Here is a 27682-nt window from a genome sequence, read left to right as displayed (position 1 = left end):
TTGTAGCAGCCTCCTCCAGAGTCCCCCGTGTTCTGTCACTATGTCACCCCCATGTTCTGTCACTATGTCACACCCCCCGTGTTCTGTCATCATGTCACCCCCATGTTCTGTCACTATGTCCCCCCCCCCCGTGTTCTGTCACTGTCACCCCCCCGTGTTCTGTCACTATGTCACCCCCCCGTGTTCTGTCGCTGTCAACCCCACCATGTTCTGTCACCATGCCACACCCCCCGTGTTCTGTCACTGTCACCCCCACTCCCCGTGTTCTTTCACTGTGTCACACCCCCCGTGTTCTGTCACCGTGTCACACATCCGTGTTCTGTCACTGTCACCCCCACCGTGTTCTGTCACTGTGTCACCCCCCCCCCCATGTTCTGTCACTGTCACCCCCCTCCCCGTGTTCTGTCACCGTGTCACCCCCACCATGTTCTGTCACTGTCACTCCCCCCCTCCCCGTGTTCTTTCACTGTGTCACACCCCCCGTGTTCTGTCACCACGTCACACATCCGTGTTCTGTCACTGTCACCCCCCCTCCCCGTGTTCTGTCACTGTGTCACCCCCACCGTTTTCTGTCACTGTGTCACACACCCGTGTTCTGTCACTGTCACCCCCCCCTCCCCGTGTTCTGTCACCGTGTCACCCCCACCGTGTTCTGTCACCGTGTCACACACCCGTGTTCTGTCACTGTCACCCCCCCTCCCCGTGTTCTGTCACCGTGTCACCCCCCCATGTTCTGTCACCATGTCACCCCCACCGTGTTCTATCACTGTGTCACACCCCCCGTGTTCTGTCACCCCCACCGTGTTCGGTCACCGTGTCACCCCCACCGTGTTCTGTCACTGTGTCACCCCTACCGTGTTCTGTCACCGTGTCACACCTTTCCCCAGGGGCCATAAGCCACTGGATAATTTGCTTGTTGCACAATAATTATCCTAAATAAAATGTTAATGTGTAAAAAGGCTCTCTACCTGCCGTAATGTGTGTAAAAGGGGCTCTACCTGGTGTAATGTGTGTAAGTGGCGCTGTGTGGCGCAATTTGAATAATGGAGACTATTGTGCAGCCTAATATTAATCTGTATTATTTTTTGCCCACACCCCTTCCACATGAAGCCACGTCCCTATATTTTTGGCAAGTGGGGCGAGCTGCTATTTTGTATGTGGCCCTCGGATACTGACAGGAAATGTCAAGTGGCCCCTCAGCTGAAATAATTGCCCACCCCTGGTGTAATCCTTTGTATAACACTCAGCAGCTGTGTGGAAAACCCTGGTGCTGCAGGAAGACGAGAGATGAGGCACAGAAAGGGAGCTAATAGAGGCATGCCTCTGAGTGTGGGGGCGGGCCTTGTGCACTGTTGGACACTCGGATGTGTCATGTGACCGGGAAGTGCACTGTAGTCGGAGCTCAGTCAGCAGCAGCAGCAGGAGAAGACACAGGGATGCAGGTAGGAGACTCAGTGGTGTAGTGAGGGGAGAGTTACAGTGAGTAGGGGGTGAGACAGGCTCTCAGCATTCAGACCCATCCCCATGTGTGCCTCCCCAGCCATTCACCTCCCCGCACGTCACTGATGTACAGCACTGTGTAATATATTGGTTCTTTATAAATAGTAATGTACCACGGTCAGTCCTGAGACTGAAAGGCGCAGTGCGAGCAGGGACAAACCATAGCGTATTGCACAAGGTAAGTTACAGCAGTCTAGGGGCAGAGCAGACCTGCATCGAACGTACGATGGGTCTACAACTTACTAGCAAATGGTATGAATACGCTGATCTTGCGCTGAGGAAGTCCTGCGACCACTTGGCTGCATGAGGCAGGGGTAGTGAGACAGGCGGCTTAAAGGAACTTGAGATAGTATAAAAAGGAATCCGTATAGGGTGTCCTCATATCACGTCCAGTAATCCTTGGCTACACCTGTTCTGTAAGTGCACAATATAATTCAGGTACAGTTCGCTTGTCGTCAGAACAGACTGACACAGGAGGGAACATTTTGAACCATTCATCTGCACCAAAACTGACATGCATTAAGCATATGCAGGATGACTGGCTAAAACATAGGTTTGGGAAATGCTTTTATAAGAAACCCTGATCATTCGTATATGAAGTGAGACGGAAATGTGATTACTCTATACAGGATAGTTGCTAGAGTGTTGCCGTACAATGTTTCGCTCCCTTTCTGTGCCACCGTGCAAATTGTTACATTAGGAAGGAACATTTTAGACGAGAACTAACTGTAAAATTTACATTCTGATTAGCGTTGGGCCTTTGTGAACACGTCTGACAGATGTGAATAGGGCGTCGAGGAAGGAATAGAACCGTGTTGCGTTTAATAAGAGAGGAATTCGATAAGTGCTGTGTGAGTGGTGCATGCTATTGTGATCGCCGGAGCATTGTTTAGCCGTAGCAGTTACGCACAGTGAGTTCCAAGAAAATTATGCTGTATGCTCAGTAGCAACGCATGCCAGGGGAACATAATAACAGACAGAGCATTAAACCACAACGTTACAGGCAGCGATAAATCACAGACTTAATAGCGCGCTGCAGCCTTCCCCTCGTTTGGCCGGTGATGACGTCCCGCAGCTGCGCTCTTGTGCAGGAGCTTTGGAAGATTGCGATTTCTTGCAGGAGGGTAGATCTGACTTCTGTCTGCTGCTGTCATATTACGGAGCAGTTTCAGTGGAGCCTGCAATAAACACAATATAAAAAGGGGTTATTCTTGTTCCTGTAAAACCAGGCTCGGGGCTGCTTTGCAAGAAAGACAATAACGAGACATTTGCAAAGAATGCAGGAGCGGGTGTAAAAACAGATGAATTAAAGACATATCTTTAAAATCGGTTTCAACTTAAAAATTTAAATTATCCAGGTAATGCTGTCAGTATTTCAAGTTCTTAGGGCTGAAACACACGCGACGGCTTTTGCGCAGCATTAGACACGGCTTGGGAAAAAAACGTTGTGTGTGAAAGCTCCCCTTCACACACACGGTTCTCTGCATTCAGGACCTTCGGGCTGAAACACACGCGCCGGCTTTTGCCGGCCGGGAAAAAGCCGAAAGGCTTTTTCCCGTGCCGGTATTGTAATTAACAGTGTGAGGGGTAGGGTCCTTTCACACTGCACGGCCCCGGCCCCGCTGCCAGGTTGCAGCTGGAAATATCCACTGGAAGGGCTGTACACACTACCCGGTTTACACCGGATGGCAAAAAGCCAGACAACTTTGTCCGGCTTTTTGCCATCCGGCAGTCTTTCACACACAACGGCGCAGCAGCAGACACGGCTTGAAAACCCCCCGTTGTGTGTGAAAGTTCCCCTTCACACATACGGTTATCTGCCTTCAAAGACGGCACGGCCCCGGCACGGCAGCCGGACCTTCCAGTGGATATTTCCGTCTGCAACCCGGCAGCCGGGCCGGGGCCGTGTAGTGTGAAAGGACCCTACCCCTCACACTGTTAATTACAATGCCGGCACGGGAAAAAGCCAGCCGGCTTTTTCCCAGCCGGCAAAAGCCGGCGCGTGTGTTTCAGCCCGAAGGTCCGACTGCCGGGCCGTCTTTGAATGCAGAGAACCGTGTGTGTGAAGGAGAGCTTTCACACACAACGGTTTTTTCCCAAGCCGTGTCTAATGCTGCGCATCCGCACAGCATCACACACGGCTCAAAGCCGTCCTGTGTGAGAGACTCTGCCGGTTTCTCCCGGATGGCAAAAAGCCGGACAAAGTTTGTCCGACTTTTTGCCATCCGGGAGAATCCGGCGCGTGTGTTACAGCCCTTAGGGTTCATCCTAGGTCATTGACTGCAAATGTGGCTTTTCATGCAGGATGTGTAGATGGTTACTTATTTTGCCATATTCAGATTGAAAATTGTGTTTTATGGAGCCCATAAATCTGCAATGGGTTTGCGGCAATTTGGTTTTCTCCATCGGCCCAGATGTACTAAGCCTTGGAGAACGATAAAGTGGAGAGAGATAAACTACCAATCAAGCAGTTCCTTACTGTCATTTTTCAAACACAGCCTGTAACTGGTTACCTGGCAGTTAGGAGCTGATTGGCTGATACTCTCTCACTCTTTACTTTATCACTCTCTGAGGCTTCCATGTTGAATTTCCCAGATCCCCTGATGAATTGACGATCATTGATGTCCATGATCAGCGTTTTGATCACCGATTGGAAGATTGGATCAGCGTCGGTAGAAAGGGCAATTGGCCCATGAATATCTAGAAGGCCGATTTATTAAGGAAACCCAGATTTACTCCAAGCTATATATATATATATCTTATGTTGACATTTACTGTATGATGTTTAACTGTCAGAAAATAATCTTAGAAGAAAATGTTATAAACATTTGCTGGCAACATTTTTTTATTGATACATCTATAGAATAAAATCAACTGCTGATAAATATGATATCATCACATTGGCATTTAATGACATTCGGTATGATCTCTGACCCCTCCCAGCAGCGTCAGTGATGTCACTTTCAGAGTTTCAACATAACACACATCTACAGTCCTGTAGCGTAACTAGAGGCTTGGAGGCTCCTGCCAAACTCTCAAGGTGGGCCTGATGTTTCATATCTGTAAACCCTTAGGTCTACGTGCACAGCTGCAGCTGTGTAGGAACCCAACGGAGTCAAATAGAGAAATGACGAGGAGGGGTCTGTACAGAATGCTGGTCAGAAATGCTCCCGGGGCACAGACACACAAGTGAACAGCCGTGGGGGTACCTGTGGGGACACCAACCTCCACAGGCAGACCCCAATGATAGAGGAGCCTCCTCAGGTTAGTAGCAGACAGCAGGGGGTCAGGCAGGCCCAGCAGGCAGCAAAGTTGGCATGGTCGCGGCTGTGGATGATCCGAGAATCCAGAAAAACATGCCACGACTTTGAGCCTATCCAGATGCCGGAGCCCCTGGACATTTGAAAGTCTACAATCCATAAACACTTCTGCTATATCCCATACGTACTCATCTCATACCACCACATGATGAAAGCGCAGACACTTCTGAAATCAACCAATAACACCATCACAGCATTATCCACAACCAAAAATGTATAGGAAAAAGACACACAGGGATGACAAGGCCACATACAGAGGAGAAAAGGTGAGGACATCCCAAACAAGATTAAATGGAAAAAAAAGAATGCTATGAATAATCTATAATATAAAATCAAGCGCTGATAAAAAATTATGTTTTCACATTGACAGGGGAGTACATTTTAAAAACAAAATCCAAGCATATTAGCTTTGCCGTGCCCACAGTCAATTTCTGGCCGGTGCAACAGCTACTGGAAGAACTGAAGATGGTCCGCAGAGGAGGAGGAGGAGGTACAGAAGTATAAGAAAAAAGAAAGAGGAGAGCAAGAAGCAGAGTTGTTGGAAAGAAAGAAAATGCAGCCATAGAGGGGCAGGAGAGCAAGAGGGGGAAAGAGCAAGACTGAGGAGGGGTGAAAAAAGAGGGAGGAGGCAAGAGAGAGAGAGACCTTTAGTGGAGAGAAAGAAAAAGAGAAAAAGGGGAGAGAAAGAGGGGAAGTTGTCAGATGTAACGAGAAATAGAAGCTGCAAAAGAGAAAGATAGGGGAGAGACAGATGGAGTAAGAGGGGGAGAGACGGGAAAAGGGGGGGGGGGAGTGTTGCTGAGGTAGAGGAGGAAAGAGGGGGGAAATTGTAATCCAAGCAGTATTAATGGGGACAACAGCTAGATATTATACTATTCTAAAGTGATTAAAAAGTGAACAACAGCACCATATTTGTTTAGTGATATCTTTATTTTATTTTTCTGCTGATTATCTGTTAATTTTCTGAGCCCCAGCGCTACTGATCTGTGCTAAGCCGAGCAGTAGATGTATCTAGAAAAAGAAACAGGTTTTATGGTTGCTATCCAGACAACTTTAACGTAATGAACATTTTCTCTGCAAAACAACCCGTACAGCAGTCAGAATTTCCCGTGTTGGCATCGACAGTTGCATACTTCAGCCCACCAATCTTTTCTCCCCCAGAAATTATCTCTAGGGTCATATTCCGATTATTAGCATTATCATAGCTATTTAATGAAACATGTATTCCAACAACAGTGGTGCTATCGCCATGGCAACCGGCAGTATTGGCAGCGGAAACAGGAAAGGTTAAAAAAACGACTTAGAAAATGAAAGTCATTTTCCATTTTTAATGCTCATTTGGGATAGGAACAGTTTGGCTTGTGCCCAGTTCTTATATCTCATCATTAAATGGGGGGCTTCCAATCGTTATGGCTTCGGAGAAACACCACCCCGAACTCACTGGCCTCATAAAATGAAATAATTATTTTAAGAACAGGAGAGATTTCCATGCTACAGTATGACAATAAATTACTGGATCGAGAAGAAGAAAAAAAAAAGAAAAAAAAAAAAAAAGAATTTCGGATTTCTCTCTCTCACACATAATGACAAGCTTTTTCCTTACACCCACATAATTAGGAGTAAAATCAGTATGCTGTATTGAGATCAAATTAAAGTTGACAATTAAGACAAAGCATTTTTGCACATTTTAATTAATTTTACACTGCAGAATTCAAGGCACTGAGAATCTAACATATTTGACAATGCCTAACAATTAAAAATAAAAAACAGATTCTAAACACATTACGGATGTAAGCCTTATATCGGAGAGAGGTGTCTTGTAAAGGAGCAGCTGACAAATATTACGACTTTCAGTCGAAGTTGGGCTGTCCATGGGGGCCGATGGTGTGATTGCACATTATGGTGGTCTTGCCTTGCACTGCACAATGCTAAAAGTTATTGCAGTGTAGGGGTGGCCATCAACCATTGATGGTGATTGTGAGTGGTTTCACTACTGATGGGAAGCCAACAAAGCCACCAATGATAAAATATCAGATCCCTGATGGTAAGCGCCAGCCCTGCCATGCAAAGGCGGTGGTGCCAACTGACCATGTGCATGGCCTAACCATCGATGGCTGACCATTGATTGTTAATTACCAATGATGGAAGACTGTTGATGATAGAGCATTGACTAGTCACTATGGCAGTGATGAAGCACATAACATTACATGGTATGTTGTTAAGTTACCGCCAGTCAGGAACCCGGCAGTCGGAATCCTGACACCATTCACAATGCCGGTGCGGGAATTCCGAAATGGTTAGGAGACCGATGTCGGAATCCCGACTGCCTGTATCCTAACCATACTAAGTACACCGCCGTGTTTACCTTTAGGGCCAGGGGGAGGGGGTAGTTTACCCCCCACCGGGGAGGTAAGGGTTAGACTGCGGGAGGGTGAGGTAAGGGTTAGGCTGCGTGAAGGAAGGGTTAGGGTTAGGCTGCAAAGGAGGGATGGTTACGTTTAGGCTGCAGGGTGGGGGGGAGGTTAGGTTTAAGCACCACCGATGAGAGGTTAGGGTGAGGCACTATAGAGTGAGGTTAGGCTTCGGCTGCAGCAACTGAGGGTTAGGGGGTAGAGGAAAACAGCCACAAATCACCCCGGTCTGTATTCCAAACTTTGGAATCCCGCCATCGGTCACCTGACCGACGGGAGAATAAGCACCGGCATTTCCTACTAATTCGCAATACACACCTCACACCTACCTGGGCCACTTCTTCTGACACCACCTGGTGGACCAGGTAGAAGGTCAGCAAGTGCACTACATCTATACTAGCAATATCTTATTAACCCAAATTATTTCATTCTAAAGAACCAAACATCCAATGACACCCACGTACTGGAGATATAAAGCTCAGGATGGAAACATTCTATACATGGGGATAAAAGGAATAGATTATATTCCATGACCCCAACTTAATTAATTGACATATACCTATATGGCGCTAGCATATTTCATTGTGCTTTACAATTACTTAAATCATTAGCATTGTGACCATCTATTCACATTGCATAACTGACATTCCAATTTGTACTATGCAGGAAAAAAACATTCTACATGCCTGCTACATTATAAGCACGTCTGGGTTGCCTGCAATCAGCACCATTATTTGCCATTAACGAGCAGAATTTTTGTACCACCTTCAGTACGCCGCCTACAGTGCGAGTGCCATTTTTCCGACTGTCGGAAAAACCGACACTTGTCGAAAACCACGTGTTTCTTTCGGAAGCACGGCTGTTTCCGACAGTTTAAGGGTAATGCAGATTCCACTTGTTAACAAATCAAATCTGCATTGCCGGAATGTTACCCGTTTGCAGTCAGCATTGAATACTGAACTGTCGGATCCTCTCCGTCGGATAGGATCCGACATGAATTGAATACACCCGTTAGCTGCCATTCTAAATATAAATGTCTTCTGAAGAAACCCTTACATGCTAAGAGGCCTATTTATTAACATTATTTTTACAAAAAAATTGAAAAAGGGTGTTTTCTGTTTTCACATTCTGTTAGTATCACTTAAATGTATTCATGAAAAACTGCTCCAAACCCTTCAATTCACTTTTGTTTTTGGTAATCAGATCGCATTTCCCATACTTATAATGGGAGATGCAATCTGGGCAGAATTTACTAAAAAAAAAAAAAAACCCAGCAATGAGCCCTGTGATAATTATGCCAGCTCCGACTGGCGTTATTACAGGGATCATTGCGAGATCCCTACTTCTAAACAGCTTTCTCTTCCCCCCTGGCAGAGAAGAGCTGTGTGGGGACAGGGCACCGGTGATCAGCTATGTGTGTCCAATGCAAGGCAGCCATCAGGGGGGGACTGTGGGGACTGGTGTCCCTGGCCCTTACAGAGAGGGGGGCCCACCCCTGGTTCCTACTGCCAAAACCTGTAGAGCTGCACCAGTCTGTGAATCAACAGCAGTCTGATGTACAAGGCGGACTTCTTAAAACAAGCCTTATCTGCGCATCAGCTCTCTGTCACCCGTTCCTGTAGGTCAGGCATGTCCAAACTGCGGCCCTCCAGCTGTTGTGAAACTACATATCCCAGCATGCCCTGACACAGTTTTGCTGTCAGAGAATGCTAAAGCTGTGTCAGGGCATGCTGGGATGTGTCGTTTCTCAACAGCTAGAGGGCCGCAGTTTGGACATGCCTGTTGTAGGTCCACAACACTCAATCTATATGTAACGTCACAATGTATGACATCAAATAGGGGTGGAGCAGTGCAGCAGAATATTTTTTTGAGAGAGAGGGGCCCTGTCTATTTTGGCAGACCCAGGCCCCACAATTTCTGATGGCAGGCCTGGTCCAATGGACATACAAGCTGATCACTGGTATAAAAAAAAAAAAAAAAAGTACAAACTTACAGCATACTTACCAGTCCCAGGAGCCGGTGATCGGCGCTCCGGTGCGGGCTGACAGTAATCGGGACCCCCTGTCCGCTTCTGAGAATCCCGGTGCAGTGAAGTGATGCTGCAAAATGGCAGATCACTTTCCAGCTGCGGGGGTCACAACAGCGCACAGGAGCCCTCATTCCGAGTCGATCGCTAGCTGCCGTTGTTCGCTGCGTAGCGATCATTTTAAAAAATGGCAAATCTGCGCATGCACCGCAATGCGCACGCACGGCATACGGGTACAAAGAGCTTTGTGGTTTTGCACAGGTTCTAGAGACGCTTTCAGTCACACAGCCGATCGCAAGGAGATTGACAGAAAGAGGGTGTTTATGGGTGTCAACTGACCGTTTTCTGGGAGTGTTTGTAAAAACGCAGGCGTGGCCGGGCGTTTGCTTGGCAGGTACTGTATCTGACGTCATTACCGTGTCATCCGTTGCAGCAATCATCGCACAGGATAAGTAACTACAGGGCTGGTCTTGTTCTGCACAAAATGTGTTTGCAGGCGCTCTGCTGCACAGGCGTTCACACTCCTGCAAAGCGAAAATACACTCCCCCGTGGGCGGCGACTTTGCGTTTGCATGGCTGCTAAAAGTAGCTTGCGAGCGATTAACTCGGAATGAGGGCAAGGATCCGATGCCCTGCAGCCCGCACTAGAGCACCGATCACGGCTCTTGAGACTGGTAAGTATAATTAGTGGTGGGAGGTCACAATGCAGGGTGGGGGGAGGGGTGTTAGTTGCAACGGGGGGGGGGGGGGGGGGGGGGGTACCCAGCGCATGTGAAGCAGGAACTCTGGGTATTTTTTGCGAAAAATTCCGCAATAATGCTGCGGAGGGCATTCGCAGGGACAGAACTTTCTCACAAGCTGTATTCCTGCATGCGATTATTGATACTTCCATGCGATGTATACAATAATCGCATTGCGAGTTTGGGCGATTTTATCACACGAGATGCGGATGGTGATAAATTGGCCCCTAAGTGACACGCAGTAAGAAACATTGCACTGAAACATGGCTTACAGCGTCACTATCATACCGTCTGTCTGACTCTGGTAAAACATGATAGAGAGACAGCACCGCACTGCAAGTGTAAGACAGTACTATCCGGCATCGCGTTATATACGCAATATTAAACAATAAGAAAGTGGAATTGTTAATGAGGATATTTTATTCACATTGGAACTCAGAGTTCTAATGTATCGAATTATAACTTGTCACTTAAGTGAGTACTGTCATTATGAGTGTGGGCGGTGGGGTAACTGTCACGTGGAAGCTAAATGCACGGCGACGCCGCGCTAAACCAGAGACAATACTTTCTGGAGTTAAAGCAGGCGAGCGAGAACTTTCTTCCCAGCAAACACAATACGGAGAGCGAGAAAACCCAAAACTAGCAGAAACGGCTTAGTACAAAGGACCCCTTCTCTCCGATTTGTGGTGACGAATATGCCATTCCTTAACTAAATGATTCTACGTGGACGGAACAAAGATTAGGAGCTAGCTCGGGTCATATAAAATATGGCATTGTGCTCAGAGGTCTGCGGGGTCGTAAATTAACAGATTTAATGCTTTCAGTGCCGCGGGCAAATTGTAACTTCTCAATTAAGGAGGACTCGCATATATAAAATAAATGGGAAGATTATTTTATGGATTCAGACTCAATCTACCTTTCTAATCAGAAGTACCACGGACAAATTCAATTTCTGAGCAAGATCTGTGCGGAATTTATTACAAAGTCATTGCAAAGGTGCTGCTATTCATCTGTATGGAAGGGCAGAAATATATATAGCGGCAATAAAACCTAATTATCGGAATATTTCTTATCGTAGGCCGGGCGTTTTCTATAGATTAATACAGTCTGCTGTATAAACTGTCTAATGTGGGTAAATATCACATCATCTAATCTTATGTATCAGGCTCCAAGTGACTGCACAAAAGCAGCACATCACAGATGCGTTTAGGGAGGCCAATCCCGGATCGGGATCAGCGGGATCCCGGGATTTGGGCCCAAAAATGCCGGGATTTGAATCCCGGGTTTGGAGCTTCCAATCCCGGGATTCAAGGAATTACAGTGCGCATGTGCGGGAGGGTGGGTGTAAGTAATGACACTTACTATTAGGCGGGCGGCCGCGACAGCCATGGACAATCTGAACGCAGCAGCACTTCAAATGTAGCGCCGGCCGCCAGCCAATCAGAGCTGGCGGCTCGGCAGCCAATCAGGGAAGCTGCCGCAGCAGCGGCAGCCTATCAGGAGCCACTGCTGCAACCGCTTCCCTGATTGGCTGCCGGTCCGCCAGCTCTGGTTGGTAATAGTAAGTGTCATTACTTACACCCACCCTCCCTCTCGCGCCGCTACCAACCCTTCCGCGCCGCTACCTACATCCTCCCTCCCGCACCACTACCTACACCCACCCTCCCGCACTGCTACCTACCCCCTCCCTACCTCCCGCACCGCTACCTACCCCCTCCCTACCTCCCGCACCACTACCTACACCCTCCCTACCTCCCGCACCACTACCTACCCCCTCCCTACCTCCCGCACCGCTACCTACACCCCCCCTACCTCCCGCACCACTACCTACACCCTCCCTACCTCCCGCACCACTACCTACACCCTCCCTACCTCCCGCACCACTACCTACACCCTCCCTACCTCCCGCACCACTACCTACACCCACCCTCCCGCACTGCTACCTACCCCCTCCCTACCTCCTGCACCACTACCTACACCCTCCCTACCTCCCGCACCACTACCTACACCCACCCTCCCGCACTGCTACCTACACCCTGCCTACCTCCCGCACCACTACCTACACCCTCCCTACCTCACCGCTACCTACACCCTCCCTACCTCCCGCACCACTACCTACACCCTCCCTACCTCCTGCACTGCTACCTACACCCTCCCTACCTCCCGCACCACTACCTACACCCACCCTCCCGCACTGCTACCTACCCCCTCCCTACCTCCCGTACCGCTACCTACACCCTCCCTACCTCCCGCACCGCTACCTACACCCTCCCTACCTCCCGCACCACTACCTACACCCTCCCTCCGGCACTGCTCCGTACACCCTTCTCCACTGCCCTTCACTGATCCCTACTGCAATCCCGGGATCCCGGGAATCCCGGGATTGACCGCTTTTCAATCCTGAATCCCGGGATTGAAAAAACGGCCTGGGATTGGCCTCCCTAGATGCGTTCCCCTCACACACCTGTACTTTTTGTGCCGTATAGCGCAAGACACACGGCGCAATAGATGCACGCTGTGGGTAGTGATTCCTCTTAATCGGACTATAGCTGGCGCCGCATAAAAAGTCGCTTATAGGGGCTAATTCAGACCTGTTCGCTCGCTAGGGTTTTTTTGCAGTCCTGCGTTTGCATAGTCGCTGCGAACACTTCAGCCTGTCCGGGACCGGAATTAACGTCAGGAACCCGCCCTGCACAAGCTTGGACACGCCTGCATTTTTCCAACCACTCCTTGAAAACGATCAGTTGACACCCACAAACGCCTTCTTCCTGTTAATCTCCTTGCAAATAGATCCTTCATACAAACCCATCGCTGAGCGGCGATCCGCTTTGTAACCGTGCGACGCGCCTGCGCATTCCAGTGCATACGCATGCGCAGTTTAGACCGGAACGCCCGCTGTATGAAAACGCAGCCTAGCGATCAGGTTTGGTTTTGTCACAGAGAAGTTGGTATAAAGTTGCGGAATAAGCACAACTCTGCGCGGCGCGATGCAAGACTGTCCTATCAGTCCTTACCAGCGGCAGTTTCAGATGTGGGACTGCAGCGTGGTCCAAAATTCAAATAGGGCGCCACACCGACTGCCAGTGAGTCCCGGCCGGCGATATTTGTCAGCGTTTGGGGTGGCAGTTGGTGTAGTTCCCCTAGTTGAACTTTGGACTGCGCTGTAGCCCCGCCTCTGGAGCCTCCAACAGCGTCCTCCTCACATTGTAGTATTGTCGCATTAGTGATGGTGCACTTTTGTCACAGTCAGTGGCGCACCAGACAGGAATATTTGGCTCGATCTGAGGATTTGTATGTGGCCATATCTGTACTATATTAATGATAGGTATCTCCGTTATAGTAGGCCAGCCGCTGTGGAACTACACATCTCAGCATGCTCTGACACAGTTTTGCTGGTAGATCTTGCTAAAACTGTGGCAGGATATGCTGGAATGTGTAGTTCCACAACAACTGGAGTGCCTGATGTTGCCCTACCCCTGTGATATCCCATCAAAGTCATTATTTTCCTGCTGTATCCGAGCGTGTAGAGCTGGGTAACGCTGATTTTATTATGTAGACCCTTTGGTCAGGTACAAGTTATAGCTTTGCTTCTGGTCTTTGGTCTAAGCTAAATGTATGATCTGTCTGTAGCACCCTAATGCCCACTGTCATAGACACGCAACACCTATTGGCCTAAAGTCTGTCCGTATGCACTCGCTAAATAGGCTCCGCACACTGGCCCTCATTCCGAGTTGTTCGCTCGCAAGCGGATTTTAGCAGATTTGCTCATGCTAAGCCGCCGCCTACTGGGAGTGAATCTTAGCATCTTAAAAATGCGAACGATGTATTTGCAATATTGCGATTACACACCTCGTAGCAGTTTCTGAGTAGCTCCAGACTTACTCGGCATCTGCGATCAGTTCAGTGCTTGTCGTTCCTGGTTTGACGTCACAAACACACCCAGCGTTCGCCCAGACACTCCTCCGTTTCTCCAGCCACTCCCGCGTTTTTTCCGGAAACGGTAGCGTTTTTTCCCACACGCCCATAAAACGGCCTGTTTCCGCCCAGTAACACCCATTTCCTGTCAATCACATTACGATCGCCAGAACGATGAAAATGCCGTGAGTAAAATTCCTAAGTGCATAGCAAATTTACTTGGCGCAGTCGCAGTGCGGGCATTGCGCATGCGCATTAAGCGGAAAATCGCTGCGATGTGAAGATTTTTACCGAGCGAACAACTCGGAATGAGGGCCAATATTTCATCTGTAAGTGTTCCATTTTGCAATATATAATATGATTTTTGAAAACTGAACCATGACCAATCACCAGAGACAGACTGGGGACAGGAATGCGTGACTATGGGGCATGGTCATGCGTCCTGGAGGGAGGGGCATGGTGCAAGTTGAATGAGGCGGAGCTTCTCATTGAGGCCTTCGGGTGCCTGGACCAGCCCATCACGCCATCGGCCCTACTGTCATTAACTTCATTAGGAATAAGGGGTCTATTTACTAAGCCTTGAACGGAGATAAAGTGGACGGAGAGAAAGTACCAGCCAATCAGCTCCTAGCTGTCATTTTTCAAACACAGCCTGTGACATGGTAGTTAGGAGCTGATTGGCTGGTACTTTATTTCCATCCAAGGCTTAGTAAATAGCCGCCTAAATTAGGAAGTTCTCTCAGTAGGGGGTAATTGAACAAGGGGGGTAATTCAGAGTTGATCGCAGCAGCAAATTTGTTAGCAGTTGGGCAAAACCATGTGCACTGCAGGGGGGCAGATGTAACATGTGCAGAGAGAGTTAGATTTGGGTGGGATGTGTTCTAACTGAAATCTAAATTGCAGTGTAAAAATAAAGCAGCCAGTATTTACCCTGCACAGAAACAAAATAACCCACCCAAATCTAACTCTCTCTGCACATGTTACATCTGCCCCCACCTGCAGTGCACATGGTTTTGCCCAACTGCTAACAAATTTGCTGCTGCGATCAACTCTGAATTACCCCCAAGGTTACCACAATGCTCAGCAAAACCAGGTTGTAGGAATAATTATTCACAGTATGACGTAACCCGGTGTCTTTTCCAATCCACAGATTCCCCCTGGTATGTCAGTCCAGTCACCCACAGAAATTCCTCGTTTGTAGAGCGGAATAAAATGCGTTTCTAAACAAACTTGGGAGAACAAACTTTCACTTTTAGATTTCTTCTCTGATATGAGGCCTGGGGATCGCCTGACAAATCTCTGACTTGCGCTGAGTGATCGGCTCTGGTTTATAGCTCTCCACAGCTGCAAATACGGAGTCAGTATATCCCAGCCAATGACTGCTGTTCCTACATCCAGACTCCTGCGCTTATGTTTCAGCGGAGACACATTGCGTTAATAAAAGCGTGCCTTAAAGCCACAGTATAAATATCTTCTAAATAAGTATAGTAGATTTAGTATATTAAATGGGTTTATAGCGATAGAACACAAATATGCCATTTGCTTATACAATAAAAATAATTTAAAAAATGTCATCCGGAACACACAGACTGGAGCAGCAGCTGTGATCCAGATGCCTAAATTTCCTTAGACCATCACTTGTGCCTAATACGTCACATCAATTGCAGTCAACTTGTATAATTGCTATTCGGCATTAGTTTCTCAACAACGCGACAATATCTTTCTGAGAGTCATTTAAAATTAATGGAATGTTCAGCCTTCTATTCTAACATCTGTAGGACTCGCTTACATATGTGTCTTGGCTCATGATGCGCTCGCTGTAGGAAAACCGCGCTCAGCGCTCCATTTAATAACGTTACTTATTAACTGCGGCATAAACTGTCCTGGGCCATCACGCAGCTGTCAGTACAGCAGAGAGGAGCCACCGGCCTGAGGAGCAGCACCGTGGGAGAGATGCCCCCCCCCCCCCCCAAATGGCCGCTGCCTCAGAGTAGACAGTATTACGGATGATAGAGGAGGTGGCAGCCATTTTGGGAGGGACATTTTCAATAGTATGAAGTGGGCAAGCGTGAACAGCGGCCCACTCCAGGACCGTAGACCCACAGCGGCAGAAGCAGCCAGGGAGAGGGATCCCCTGACAACAAGCAGAACTCCTACCAATGAGCAGGTACCATGGGAGGGGGGGGGGCACCAGAAAGTTTTTTGGAAGGGGGGTGGGGCGCAAAATTTGTAGTTATGCCACTGCGAGAAAGCCACCTAATCTTCTGGAGGTAAAGGAGACAAACCAAAAAATCAGGAGCCTGTAGTGCTACTGCAGAGCCGTCTGGAGCGTCCCTGCAGCCTGTATAGCTGGCCGGACCTTCTCTAGGAAGAACTCTACTTCCCAGAGTCGGTGGTCCCACCCCCTAGTTGTGTCATCATGATGTCATAGTTTTATGTATGGGGTGGGCCGACACAGGGAGCAGTGCAGTTCCGTAACGGCACTTCCTGTGAGACTTTTACTGGTCCCCATCTGGGGAGTAGCCAGAACTTTGTGGACCTCATAGCAACATTTTGAAGGAGCCTCTTCCCCCTTCTACAGAGACATCTCTCTCCACAGCAGTTGTTCATTTTATGTGCCATAGTAGGCCAATACTTTATTCCAACACCTCCTTTAAACCCTACCTCTCTTCTTTCCTCACGCTCTCACCTCTTTCTCTCAAGTCCCCCTACTCTCCATCTTTCCCCCCATTTATCTCTCTCTCTTTTCAACTGATTAGTCAAACCACCTTCCGGGCACCTCTGCATGTGCAAACCAGCAGCTCGGTAGGGTAGCCATTGTGGACGCACACAAAGTACTGTAGTAAGATAGCAGGAGCACATTGAAGGCTGTTAGTGGCCATAAGGTAAGAACTGGAGGCTTTTGAAAGGTGTAAAATGGATGATTTTTGCATTTTGTATTAATGGTGGAATTACAGCAACAAGTGTTTTCCAGCAAATGAAAGTCTGTACAGTATTTTGAGGTACAGAAAAATGTTTGTAAAGATTTTCCAGGCTTGTAGAAAGTTGAAATAAAGACTTTTAGCTGCCATCTGCCAGTTCTAAACCCCCTCTCCCATCAATGAGGGTGTGGATCATAGGGTCGGCCACACTTAGGTCGACAGTCAATAGGTCGACCACTATTGGTCGACAGTGACTAGGTCGATACCTGACATAGGTCTTCATGCTTCGGGGCAAGGTGGTTACTATTTCCAATCATAGTCCACGTGGGTCGTAAAGTATGAAAAAGTTCAAACAATGGAAAAAAATGTGAAAAACTCATGTTGACCCTTTTCCATGTCGGCCTAGTACATGTCAACCTAGTGATCTTGTCGACCTATAGACCATGTCGACCAATAGTGGTTGACCTAATGACTGTCAACCTAAGTGTGGTCGACCTAGAGACCGGATACCATCAATACAACCCCTCCACGGACCTGTTCCACATCATTACACTTCTGTACTGTACATTTCCCCATTGTTACACCTCTGCCAGTGGCAAAACTAGAGGCTTAGAGGCCTCTTGGAAACTCTCAAGGTGGGTCTCCTATTCGATTTCTATAAACCCTTAGGTCAATGGAGCCAAACGGAACTGGCAGACGCAGAGGGAGCTGTACAGAATGCTGGTCAGAGGTACTCTAAGGGGACAGACACACCAACGGGCAGCAACGGGGGTACCTGCTTGGGGACACCAACCTCCACAGGCTGACCCCAATGACAGAGAAGCCTCTTCAGGTAGGTAGCAGACAGTGGGGGGGTCAGAAGGGCCTAGCAAGCAGCAGCGTCAGTGTGGTCGCGGCAGATGATGATACGGGAGTCCTGAAATCCAGACCATGGCTTTGGGCCTATGCAGACGCAGAAGCTAGGATACCTAAGCTCTGTGGGCTTCACCTTGTGGGCCCCTGGACATTTGCCAGTCTAGCCACCCTACAGTTACGCCAATGACCTCTACATACATGTCCCACATAATAATTACACCTCTACATACGTGTTCCACATCATTTAACCCATTACAGAGATTTTTAAAGAAATGTGTCTGAAAACTGACATGTCCATATTGTGCAAATGATGTTATTTATCCCCTCCAGATTCATGTTTAATCATTGGGAGCGATATACCAGAGGTTCCGCACTGTCACCACACTTTTACCTTAAAATAAAGATTTTCCCAACAGTTGCACACTAAAAAAACCGCATAATTCATCTGAAAAAGTGAAATTCACGGCGCGAGTTCGCCGTGAAAACGGTTCGTAGGACGAGACTCACGCCTAACTGTATGTTCATGCATCGGCCAGACATTCCTCTCTGCAATGAAATATTATCTCTAACAATCATTCTCTCAGGAAGCAGAGTTCAGCTAAATATTTGCTTTGAAATCTGTTCCAGTTCTCCCACTGAATGATCTGCATGCAGTAACCTCTGCCGCTACAGCCCTGGCACCAGCGTGCACATGACTCAGTGGGCTCTCTGGGGTGACTGCGGATGTATTGACACAACGCATTGTGCTAAGTGGATGTGTGAATGACGGGAGCCTGTGTACTGAGGCAGGCCGTAGCTTGCACTTCCACACCGATGAGCACTGTGATCTTAGCACAACTCAACCAAAGGGCTTCAGTTTGTACAGACATTTCCGCTGTTTTTCTATCCCCCTGACCTGGGAAACTCCCGAAGTGATTAATGACATGAGATGACGACAACCTCACAACAAGTCCAACACTCTGGGAAGACACACTGGGGCTGACGCACAGCTGAACCTAAACCTTTTTGCGGCGCGTACATTGGGTGTTATCGCACTGCGCCTGCTCCAGAGCTCGCATGAGAGATGCAGAGATATACAGATTATGATTGCCTGTGTACAACGCTACAGAGTGTGTGTGGTACAAGGGGGCTAATTCAGACCTGTTCGCTTGCTAGGTTTTTTTTGCAGCCCTGCGTTCGCATAGTCGCCGCCCATAGGGGAGTGTATTTTTGCTTTGCAAGTGTGCGATCGCATGTGTAGCAGAGCTGTATAAACAGATTTTCTGCAGTCTCTGCGCAGCCCAGGACTTACTCAGCCGCTGCGAACACTTCAGCCTGTCCGAGACCGGAATTGACGTCAGACACCCGCCCTGCAAATGCTTGGACACGCCTGCGTTTTTCCAATCACTCCCAGAAAACGGTCAGTTGCCACCCACCAATGCCTTCTTCCTGTCAATCTCCTAGCGAACTCCCGTTGCGAATGGATTCTTCGCACAAACCCATCGCTGAGCGGCGATCCACTTTGTACCCGTGTGACGCGCCTGCGCATTGCGGTGCATACGCATGCCCAGTTTAGACCTGATCGCTTGCTGTACGAAAATGCAGCCTAGCGATCAGGTCTGAATTATGCCCAATATACTGTAATTAACAGATCATCATTGTCTGCGCTAATAACTAAAGAAGAGTAACCTATATAATCGCCCAGATCTGTGACTCTGTGACTGTGTGTATAACGCTGGGCGTGGCTCAGAGCCGGATTAAGAGGGGGGTCCCGGGGATAAGTACCCCGGGCCCCCTTTTTTCAAAGGGCCCCTCGTCGCCGCCGCAGATCGGAACAGAGATCCGATCTGCGGTATTGCGCTGCGCTCCCGGGAGCCACACGCAGCGGCAGGGCAGCTCAGCGATTGCTGTCCCTGGCGGCTCTGGCTCCCGGCTCCCGGCGGCGGCTCCACTGACTTCACTGCCTGTGTGATGGGACAGCTGTGTGTGTGTGTGTATATATATATATGTATATATAGAATGTCGGAAATCGGCGGCACTCAGAGACTTTCACATCCAGGTTTAATCAAACATAAGGTGCTTTTAATCGGTCAACGTTTCGGGGGACGGACCCCCTTCCTCAGGACACTGCAAACTGGACTATATGTATATATATATATATATATATATATATATATGTATATGTATGTATATATATATATGTGTATATATATAGTGTGTGTATATATATATACATATATATATGTGTATATATAAAGGTGTGTGTGTATATAATATATATATATATGATTTTAATTTTAAATCTTAGGGCCCCCCTGTCTTAAGTACCCCAGGCCCCCCGAGGCCTTAATCCAGCTCTGGCGTGGCTAGGTGCTCTCATTGGGTTAGTGGCAGGTCTATCACACCCAGTCCACAGCTGGTTGGGTGAGAAATGCTCTCCCACACAGGTTACATCCAATGGGAGGCTCTGCCCTTTGGCTGCTGTGTGTTCCCAGAGCAGCATTAACAATGGGGCTGATGGAGCTGCAGCTCCAGGCCCACGCCCCAAAATAGGCCCCCTGCATCTGCAGCAACATACCCTCCAACAATTTACACATAAAAATCGCTACAAATTCGAAAAGGGGGCGTGGCCCCGGGTAAAGTGGCGTGGCCCCACTCCTTTTCCTATACTTTCAATGGAAGTTTGGAGAGCCAGAAATCGGTACAGACCATAAAAAAAGGAACTGTACCTGCCAAAAAGGTACAGCTGGAGGGTATGAAGCAAGTCTCTGCGCTGTAGATAGGGGGAAAAAAATCCTTTTACTGCAGCGTCCTATGTCCTGCTGCCAGTCCGCCTGCCACCTCCGGCATCAACAATCCCCACTCCCTAGCTGCGGCACAGGTGGAACAAAAGCCACCGGCATAGATGTGTATGAAAGCAGCACAGCGGAAGGCTTTCATAGCCCTTCCTGTGCTGCATACTCTCTGAGCCCCGGAGCCTCCTCTGCGCGTGATGTCACAGAAGTGCCCCCCCGCCACAGCCGCGCCCAGATCCCCAGAGGCCCTGACTCTGCAACACAGCACCTGGGCTGCCGGCCTGGAAGCCCCGAGATGGCTAATGTAACGGATAGAGTGGGTGATATCGCAGAGGGTAATGTATGGATGTTGAATCAATGTAAAAGGTGAAAGTGCTGTGCAGTGCAGTGCAGTGTCACTGACACTGACACTGCACAGCACTCTCACTTTTTACATTGATTCAGCGAGTTTGTCAGTTCTGCCAGCCAGTCACTATTGTTAGCGCCGGTGTCCCAACGCGCCGCATTACAGGGAAATAGACACAATGAATAAACTACAGCTCCCAGCAGTCCTTAGTGCAGGAGCATTCCGACGGTAAGGGCTGTTGGGAGCTGTAGTTTATTGAGTGCATCTTCTTCCCTGTGTTGGGACACCGGCCGTGCGAGTATCCGGGAGAGCCACTGCCAAAGGGAGGACAGCAGCTTAACTGCTTCCAGTAGGAGAAGCAGGAGAAGCATTACCTGCCCCTCCCTCACTCACAGTACCTCCAGGTCCCATCCGCGGAAACCCCACACCCCCCCTCCAGCACCCGCGGTTGCTCCGGACCCCTTACCCACCCGCAGCACCGGCCCCTCCCCCACCCACGGCACCCCCAGCAACCGCTCCTCCCTTACCCGCGGTGGCTCCGGACCCCCACCTGCTGCATCACCGCACCAGCCCCTCCCCCACACGCGGCACCCCCGCAACCTCCCCTCCCCCACACGCGGCATACCCAGACCCCATCCACGTCTCCCTCGCACCCGCCACTCCCCCAACCATAGCATCTACTAGGTGATTAATTAGGCCCTGCGTGCGCTGTTCACGCCATTGCAAGGGGCTTCGACCCCTTAGCCATCGTACGCCCTTTGTCCGTGCAATATTTAACCACTCATACAATTATGATCATATAATAAAAATATTGCTCGCCACAAGGGTGTGCAAGGGTTAAGGGGGCATAGCCCCTTAAGGCGGTGTGAAGAGCGCCCGTAGGGTGCAATGAATTACCTAGTATACAGCAATCAGTGCCGTAACTAGGCATTTTAGCGCTGTGTGCAAGAAACGATATTGCCCCCCCCCCCCCCCCCCCCCCCCATGCAAGACAAAAAATATATAGTGGTGTGGCTTCATGGGGAAGTCGCGTGGCCACAAAATAATAGCAATTCACACTACGGTGCACAGTAGTCTTCATTATTCAAATTACGCTGCACAGTAGCACCCACTACACCAGTACACCAGGTAGAGACCCTTTTTACACATTACGGCAGACAGCGTCCCCCTTTTTACATATTATGGCAGACAGCGTCCCCTTTTTTACACATTACGGCAGACAACGTGCCTTTTTACACATTACGGCAGACAGTCCCCCTTTTTACACATTATAGCAGGCAGCGTCCTTTTTTACACATACGGCAGACAGCGTCCCCCTTTTTACACATTACGGCAGACAGCGTCCCCTTTTTACACATTACGGCAGACAGCGTCCCCCTTTTTACACATTACGGCAGACAGCGTCCCCTTTTTACACATTACGGCAGACAGCGTCCCCTTTTTACACATTACGGCAGCCAACGTCCCCCTTTTTGCACATTACAGCAGGCAGCGTCCCTTTTTACACATACGGCAGACAGCGTCCCCCTTTTTACACATTACGGCAGACAGCGTCCCCTTTTTACACATTATGGCAGACAGCGTCCCCTTTTTACACATTACGGCAGCCAGCGTCCCCCTTTTTACACATTACGGCAGACAGCGTCCCCCTTTTTACACATTGTGGAAGACAGAAGAGAGAGAGAGAGAGACCCTAAATCCTGTCCTGCTGAGGGAAACAGAATAGAAATACAGAATACAGCACATTATGAGGCAGGTACAGAGGAGAGGAGACACAATAACCAGCTGTTACCACACATCACATACAGAAGTCTTCAGATGTTGTGAGGAAGGGAACCCGTGGATGCATGCTGGGATTTGTCGTTCTCCAGCTGCCAGTCTCAGCCTAGTAACAAGTGGCATAGCTACTGTAGCAGTGAGTGGAAGCATGCACAGAGTCCGCACCATGTTATGCTGAGCACCAGAGTACCACACTACTCACCCTGCACAGCAGCCCCCGCCCGGCCGGGTCTACAGTCCCGCAGCCTCCGCCGCTCAGCAGACACCGACGCTCAGGGCGCCGGAAACTGTCCGTGAGCGACTAAGAAGAAATTTCAGACAGAATTCCCAAGCCACGCCCTCCGTCCCCACTTCTAACCAATCACCACTCAGCACAGGAGAGACGTGAGCGGTACTGTGGTGTGGGCCGGCGGGTGCATGCAGAGATTTTCCGCCTCACAGCGCATTGCGCTGTGTGCAATGCCCCTCTGGCTCACACCTAGTTACGGCTCTGACAGTAATAATTAAGTCTGGGCAAAGCAATATAAAGAAGGGTTTTATTCAAATAAAGTCAGTACTTATCCCTGCTAACGCCAATGGCGACTGCGGTATGGACTGTGATGGTTCTTACAAAATAGACTTCTTGAATAGGCTGGTGATAATCTTCTGTTAGAAATATGTGTGTACAGGCTTGAGATTGTAGCAGAGTTCCTGTACACACCAGCAGATGCCCTAAGACAATAAACAGCCAAGTTACTTAACCGGTGGGGTGGGTTATTGAAGAGATAATGGGTACAGTCGTACTCACTGTTATACTCACTGTTTGGATGAAGCAAAGCTTGAGCGGACTGCAGTGAGTATATGTAGCTAACCAGTAGTGGTGTACGATGCTGGAACTGCACCGGGAAGGAGGGTCATCGCAGGTCTCACCGGAGTATTGCCTCCTATTGTAGCTGTCTAACACAGTGACAAGATGCAGTTCTATGCACCTCTGTCACCATACTGCCCCTGCCCAGGGGTGCCAAGAGAGGAGGGAGTCGGTATAATTGCCTGGCGTGATCCAGCTGCTGAGGGAGACAAATGGTCTCTTTTTACAGCTCAGATGTCGTACATAGGCCCTCATTCCGAGTTGTTCGCTCGCAAGCTGCTTTTAGCAGCATTGCACACGCTAAGCCGCCGCCCTCTGGGAGTGAATCTTAGCTTAGCAGAATTGCGAACGAAAGATTCGCAATATTGCGAAAAGACTTCTCTGTGCAGTTTCTGAGTAGCTCCAGACTTACTCTTCCAGTGCGATCAGTTCAGTGCTTGTCGTTCCTGGTTTGACGTCACAAACACACCCAGCGTTTGCCCAACCACTCCCCCGTTTCTCCAGCCACTCCCGCGTTTTTCCCAGAAACGGCAGCGTTTTTTCACACACTCCCATAAAACGGCCAGTTTCCGCCCAGAAACACCCACTTCCTGTCAACCACACTCCGATCTCCAGAACGAAGAAAAAACCTTGTAATGCCGTGAGTAAAATACCAAACTTCTTAGCAAATTTACTTGGCGCAGTCGCAGTGCGAACATAGCGCATGCGCAGTTTGCGGAAAATCGCTGCGATGCAATGAAATAGAATGAGCGAACAACTCGGAATGAGGGCCATAGTGTTTATCCTTTTTGTTTCCCCGTGGTGGCCACACCTCTCAGATTTGGCCCCCCGCCCCCCTCAGTACCCAGGCCCTGTAGATGTTTCAATTGGCCCTTCCCCTATCAGCATTATCAGTGCTCACAAGCACCAACCATAGCCTTGGTGCAAGCATATAGTCTAAAAACAAACTATATTCCCCACAATTTCATTGTCACGCCTGCACTGAGCTTGGTCTAGGCGCCAGTGTCCTGTTACCACTTACCAGCAGGGCCGGTTCTACACCTTGTGGCGCCTAATGCGAAAGTTTCCACTGGCGCCCCCGCGCGGCAAAAATAGAGGCGTGGCTTCATAGTGGAGGGGCAGGGCCACAGTTATGCCCCCATGTGTGCCTCAAGTAGTTGTGCCCCCCATTTGATTTGCACCCAGTAGATTTGCCCCCTGTAGCTGTGCCCCCTGTAGCTATGCCCCCAGTAGTTGTGCCCTGTCGCTGTGCCCCTTGTTGCTTTGCCCCCAGTAGTTGTGCCACCTGTTGCTTTGCCCCCAGTAGATTTGCCCCAGTAGTTGTGCCCCCTGTTGCTTTGTCCCCAGTAGTTGTGCCCCTGTTGCTTTGTCCCCAGTAGTTGTGCCCCCTGTTGCTTTGTTCCCAGTAGTTGTGCCCCCTGTTGCTTTGTCCCCAGTAGTTGTGCCATCTGTTGCTGTGCCCCCTGTTGCTTTGCCCCCAGTAGATTTGCCCCAGTAGTTGTGCCCCCAGTAGATTTGCCCCTGTCGCTGTGCCCCCAGTAGTTGTGCCCTCTGCTGCTGTGCCCCCAGTAGTTGTGCCCTCTGCTGCTGTGCCCCCAGTAGTTGTGCCCTCTGCTGCTGTGCCCCCAGTAGTTGTGCCCTCTGTTGCTGTGCCCCCTGTTGATTTGCCCCCAGTAGATTTGCCCCAGTAGTTGTGCCCCCAGTAGTTGTGCCCTCTGCTGCTGTGCCCCCAGTAGTTGTGCCCTCTGTTGCTGTGCCCCCAGTAGTTGTGCCCTCTGTTGCTGTGCCCCCAGTAGATTTGCCCCAGTGGTTGTGCCCCCAGTAGATTTGCTCCTGTCGCTGTTCCCCCAGCAGTTGTGCCCTCTGCTGCTGTGCCCCCAGTCGCTGTCAAACACACACAAAAAAAACCCAATACCACTGCCCCGCTCCTGCTTCCCGACCGCTGCTGCTGCTGCTCCGTCTGGCCGCCGCGACTCCTCTCTATGGGAGAGACGTCATGACGTCTCTCCCATAGTGTCTGTCACTAGAGCCGGCTGCAGCGGATGCTCACACAGCCCACGGCATCTGCTGCAGCCGGGGAGCGGGGTGCAGGTAGGCGGCGGTGCCTGCGGGGTGACTGTGGTCGCGCCCCCCGGCTGCAGCGCCACGGGCGCAGGCACTGCTTGCCCGCACCAAGAACCGTTCCTGGTTACCAGCCAGTTACGCCCCTTCAGACAGAAATGGACATGTGACGGAGTGGTGTATGGCTCTACTTCGCTGGTACTTACATACACTCGGCTCCTGGGCAGGTGCAATATGAAATCACAAAACATAGGCTCAGCAACCTGTCTTACGTTCAACCCCAGGAAATTCAAAAAAACAGCTTTTGTGTAAAGACCATGGGGGTCATTCCGAGGTGATCGCTCGCTAGTTACTTTTAGCAGCCGTGCAAACGCATAGTCACCGTCCACGAGGGAGTGTATTTTCGCTTTTCAAGTGTGCGAACGCCTGTGCAGCCGAGCTCTGCAAAAACATTTTGTTCAGTTTCTGAGTAGCTCTGAACTTACTCAGCCGCTGCCATCACTTCAGCCTGTCCGGGAGCGGAATTGACGTCAGACACCCGCCCTGCTAACGCTTGGACACGCCTGCGTTTTTCCAAACACTCCCAGAAAATAGTCAGTTGACACCCATAAACGCCCTCTTTCTGTCAATCACCTTGCGATCGACTGTGCGAATGGATTCTTCGTTAAATCCATCGCTCAGCAACGATCCGCTTTGTACCCATACGACGCGCCTGCACATTGCGGTGCATACGTATGCGCAGTAGTAACCTGTTTGCGAAAAAACGTCAGCAAGCGATCAACTCGGAATGACCCCCCCCCATATATATGCTATCTCTGCACTGGAAAAGTTACAATTACATTTTTGGGTAACTTTGGATGAAGTGCATATGGTGGGGGGGGCATTATGCCCTAACAATACAAATGCAATTGTAGAGATGGAAACAAAAAAAGGGTTTTTTATTTTTATTTGTAGGTATGTTTTTATACTGCTTAAAAGCACTTACAGAATAGGACCACTCATAGAAAGTGCTGTATTACCGGAGAAGCTTTCTTGGGCATGCAAAGAGCTTTTCCATTTGATTTTGGCTAAGTGCAAAGCAAAATTGGATAATAATAATAATTATTAATAATAATAATATTACTAATATTTTGTGGCAGTCTGTATTTATAATGGATTTTGGAGATTCATTATTTTACACATTCTATTTTAATGACCATTTATTCTTCTAAATTGATATTGTACTAACAAAAATATAGAAAAAACTATTAGAAGATAAAAGACTCCTCCGGTGAACAAAGGAAGTGAGGCACAAAATGCCAACAGCACAAAGGTCGTATAAACCATTCTAGTAAGAGGGGTGAGATCGGTGCTCTGATGACAGCTGTTAGCCACTATTGAGGCACTGACCCACTTTCACCTCATATAAAGGTCAATGACTCGACACAACTAGTCCCTTATTATTTTTATAATCAAGTCATTTATCAACTCAGTTCCCAAACAAATATAGACAACAAAAAACCATTCTTGGAATATTCTGTTAACCTTGTTAGGGTTCGAGAGGGTTAGGGTTAGGCTCCAGGAGGGGAGGGTTAGGGTTAGGCTCCAGGAGGGGAGGGTTAGGGTTAGGCTGCAGGAGGGGAGGGTTAGGGTTAGGCTGCAGGAGGGGTGGGTTAGGGTTAGGCTCCAGGAGGGGAGGGTTAGGGTTAGGCTGCAGGAGGGGAGGGTTAGGTTTAGGCTCCAGGAGGGTTGGGGTAGGGTTAGGCTGCAGGAGAAGTGGGTAAGGGTTAGGCTGCAGGGGGAGGGAGGGTTAGGGTTAGGCTCCAGGAGGGGAGGGGTAGGGTTAGGCTTCAGGAGGGGTGGGTTAGGGTTAGGCTCCAGGAGGGGTGGGTTAGGGTTAGGCTCCAGGAGGGGTGGGGTAGGGTTAGGCTGCAGGAGGGGTGGGTTAGGCTGCAGGGGGAGGGTTAGGATTAGGCTGCAGGAGGGGTGGGTTAGTGTTAGGCTGCAGGAGGGGTGGGTTAGGATTAGGCTGCAGGAGGGGTGGGTTAGGATTAGGCTGCAGGAGGGGTGGGTTAGGGTTAGGCTGCGGGAGGGGAGGTCAGGGTTAGGCTGCAGGAGGGGAGGGTTAGGATTAGGCCGCAGGAGGGGTGGGTTAGACTGCAGGAGGGGAGGGTTAGGATTAGGCTGCAGGAGGGGTGGGTTAGGCTA

The 27682-nt window shown here is 49.4% G+C and overlaps 1 protein-coding gene across 1 annotated transcript in view; it reads right to left on the bottom strand.

Moving 5' to 3' along the window:
- Window positions 1–774: 774 nt before the first annotated feature.
- Window positions 775–27682, bottom strand: part of SAMD12 (sterile alpha motif domain containing 12) — an 890943-nt gene continuing 864035 nt past the window's right edge. The window contains exon 5 of the mRNA XM_063924476.1: window positions 775–2678. Within this exon, the coding sequence (XP_063780546.1) occupies window positions 2656–2678 (23 nt within the window). The 3' untranslated portion in view covers window positions 775–2655. The remainder of the gene's footprint in view (window positions 2679–27682) is intronic.

This window comes from Pseudophryne corroboree, chromosome 5, assembly GCF_028390025.1.
Source record: "Pseudophryne corroboree isolate aPseCor3 chromosome 5, aPseCor3.hap2, whole genome shotgun sequence".
In the NCBI taxonomy this organism is placed as follows: Eukaryota; Metazoa; Chordata; class Amphibia; order Anura; family Myobatrachidae; genus Pseudophryne; species Pseudophryne corroboree.
The sequence above is the reverse complement of the archived record's forward strand: the minus strand, read 5'-3'. Positions and strand labels throughout refer to the sequence as shown.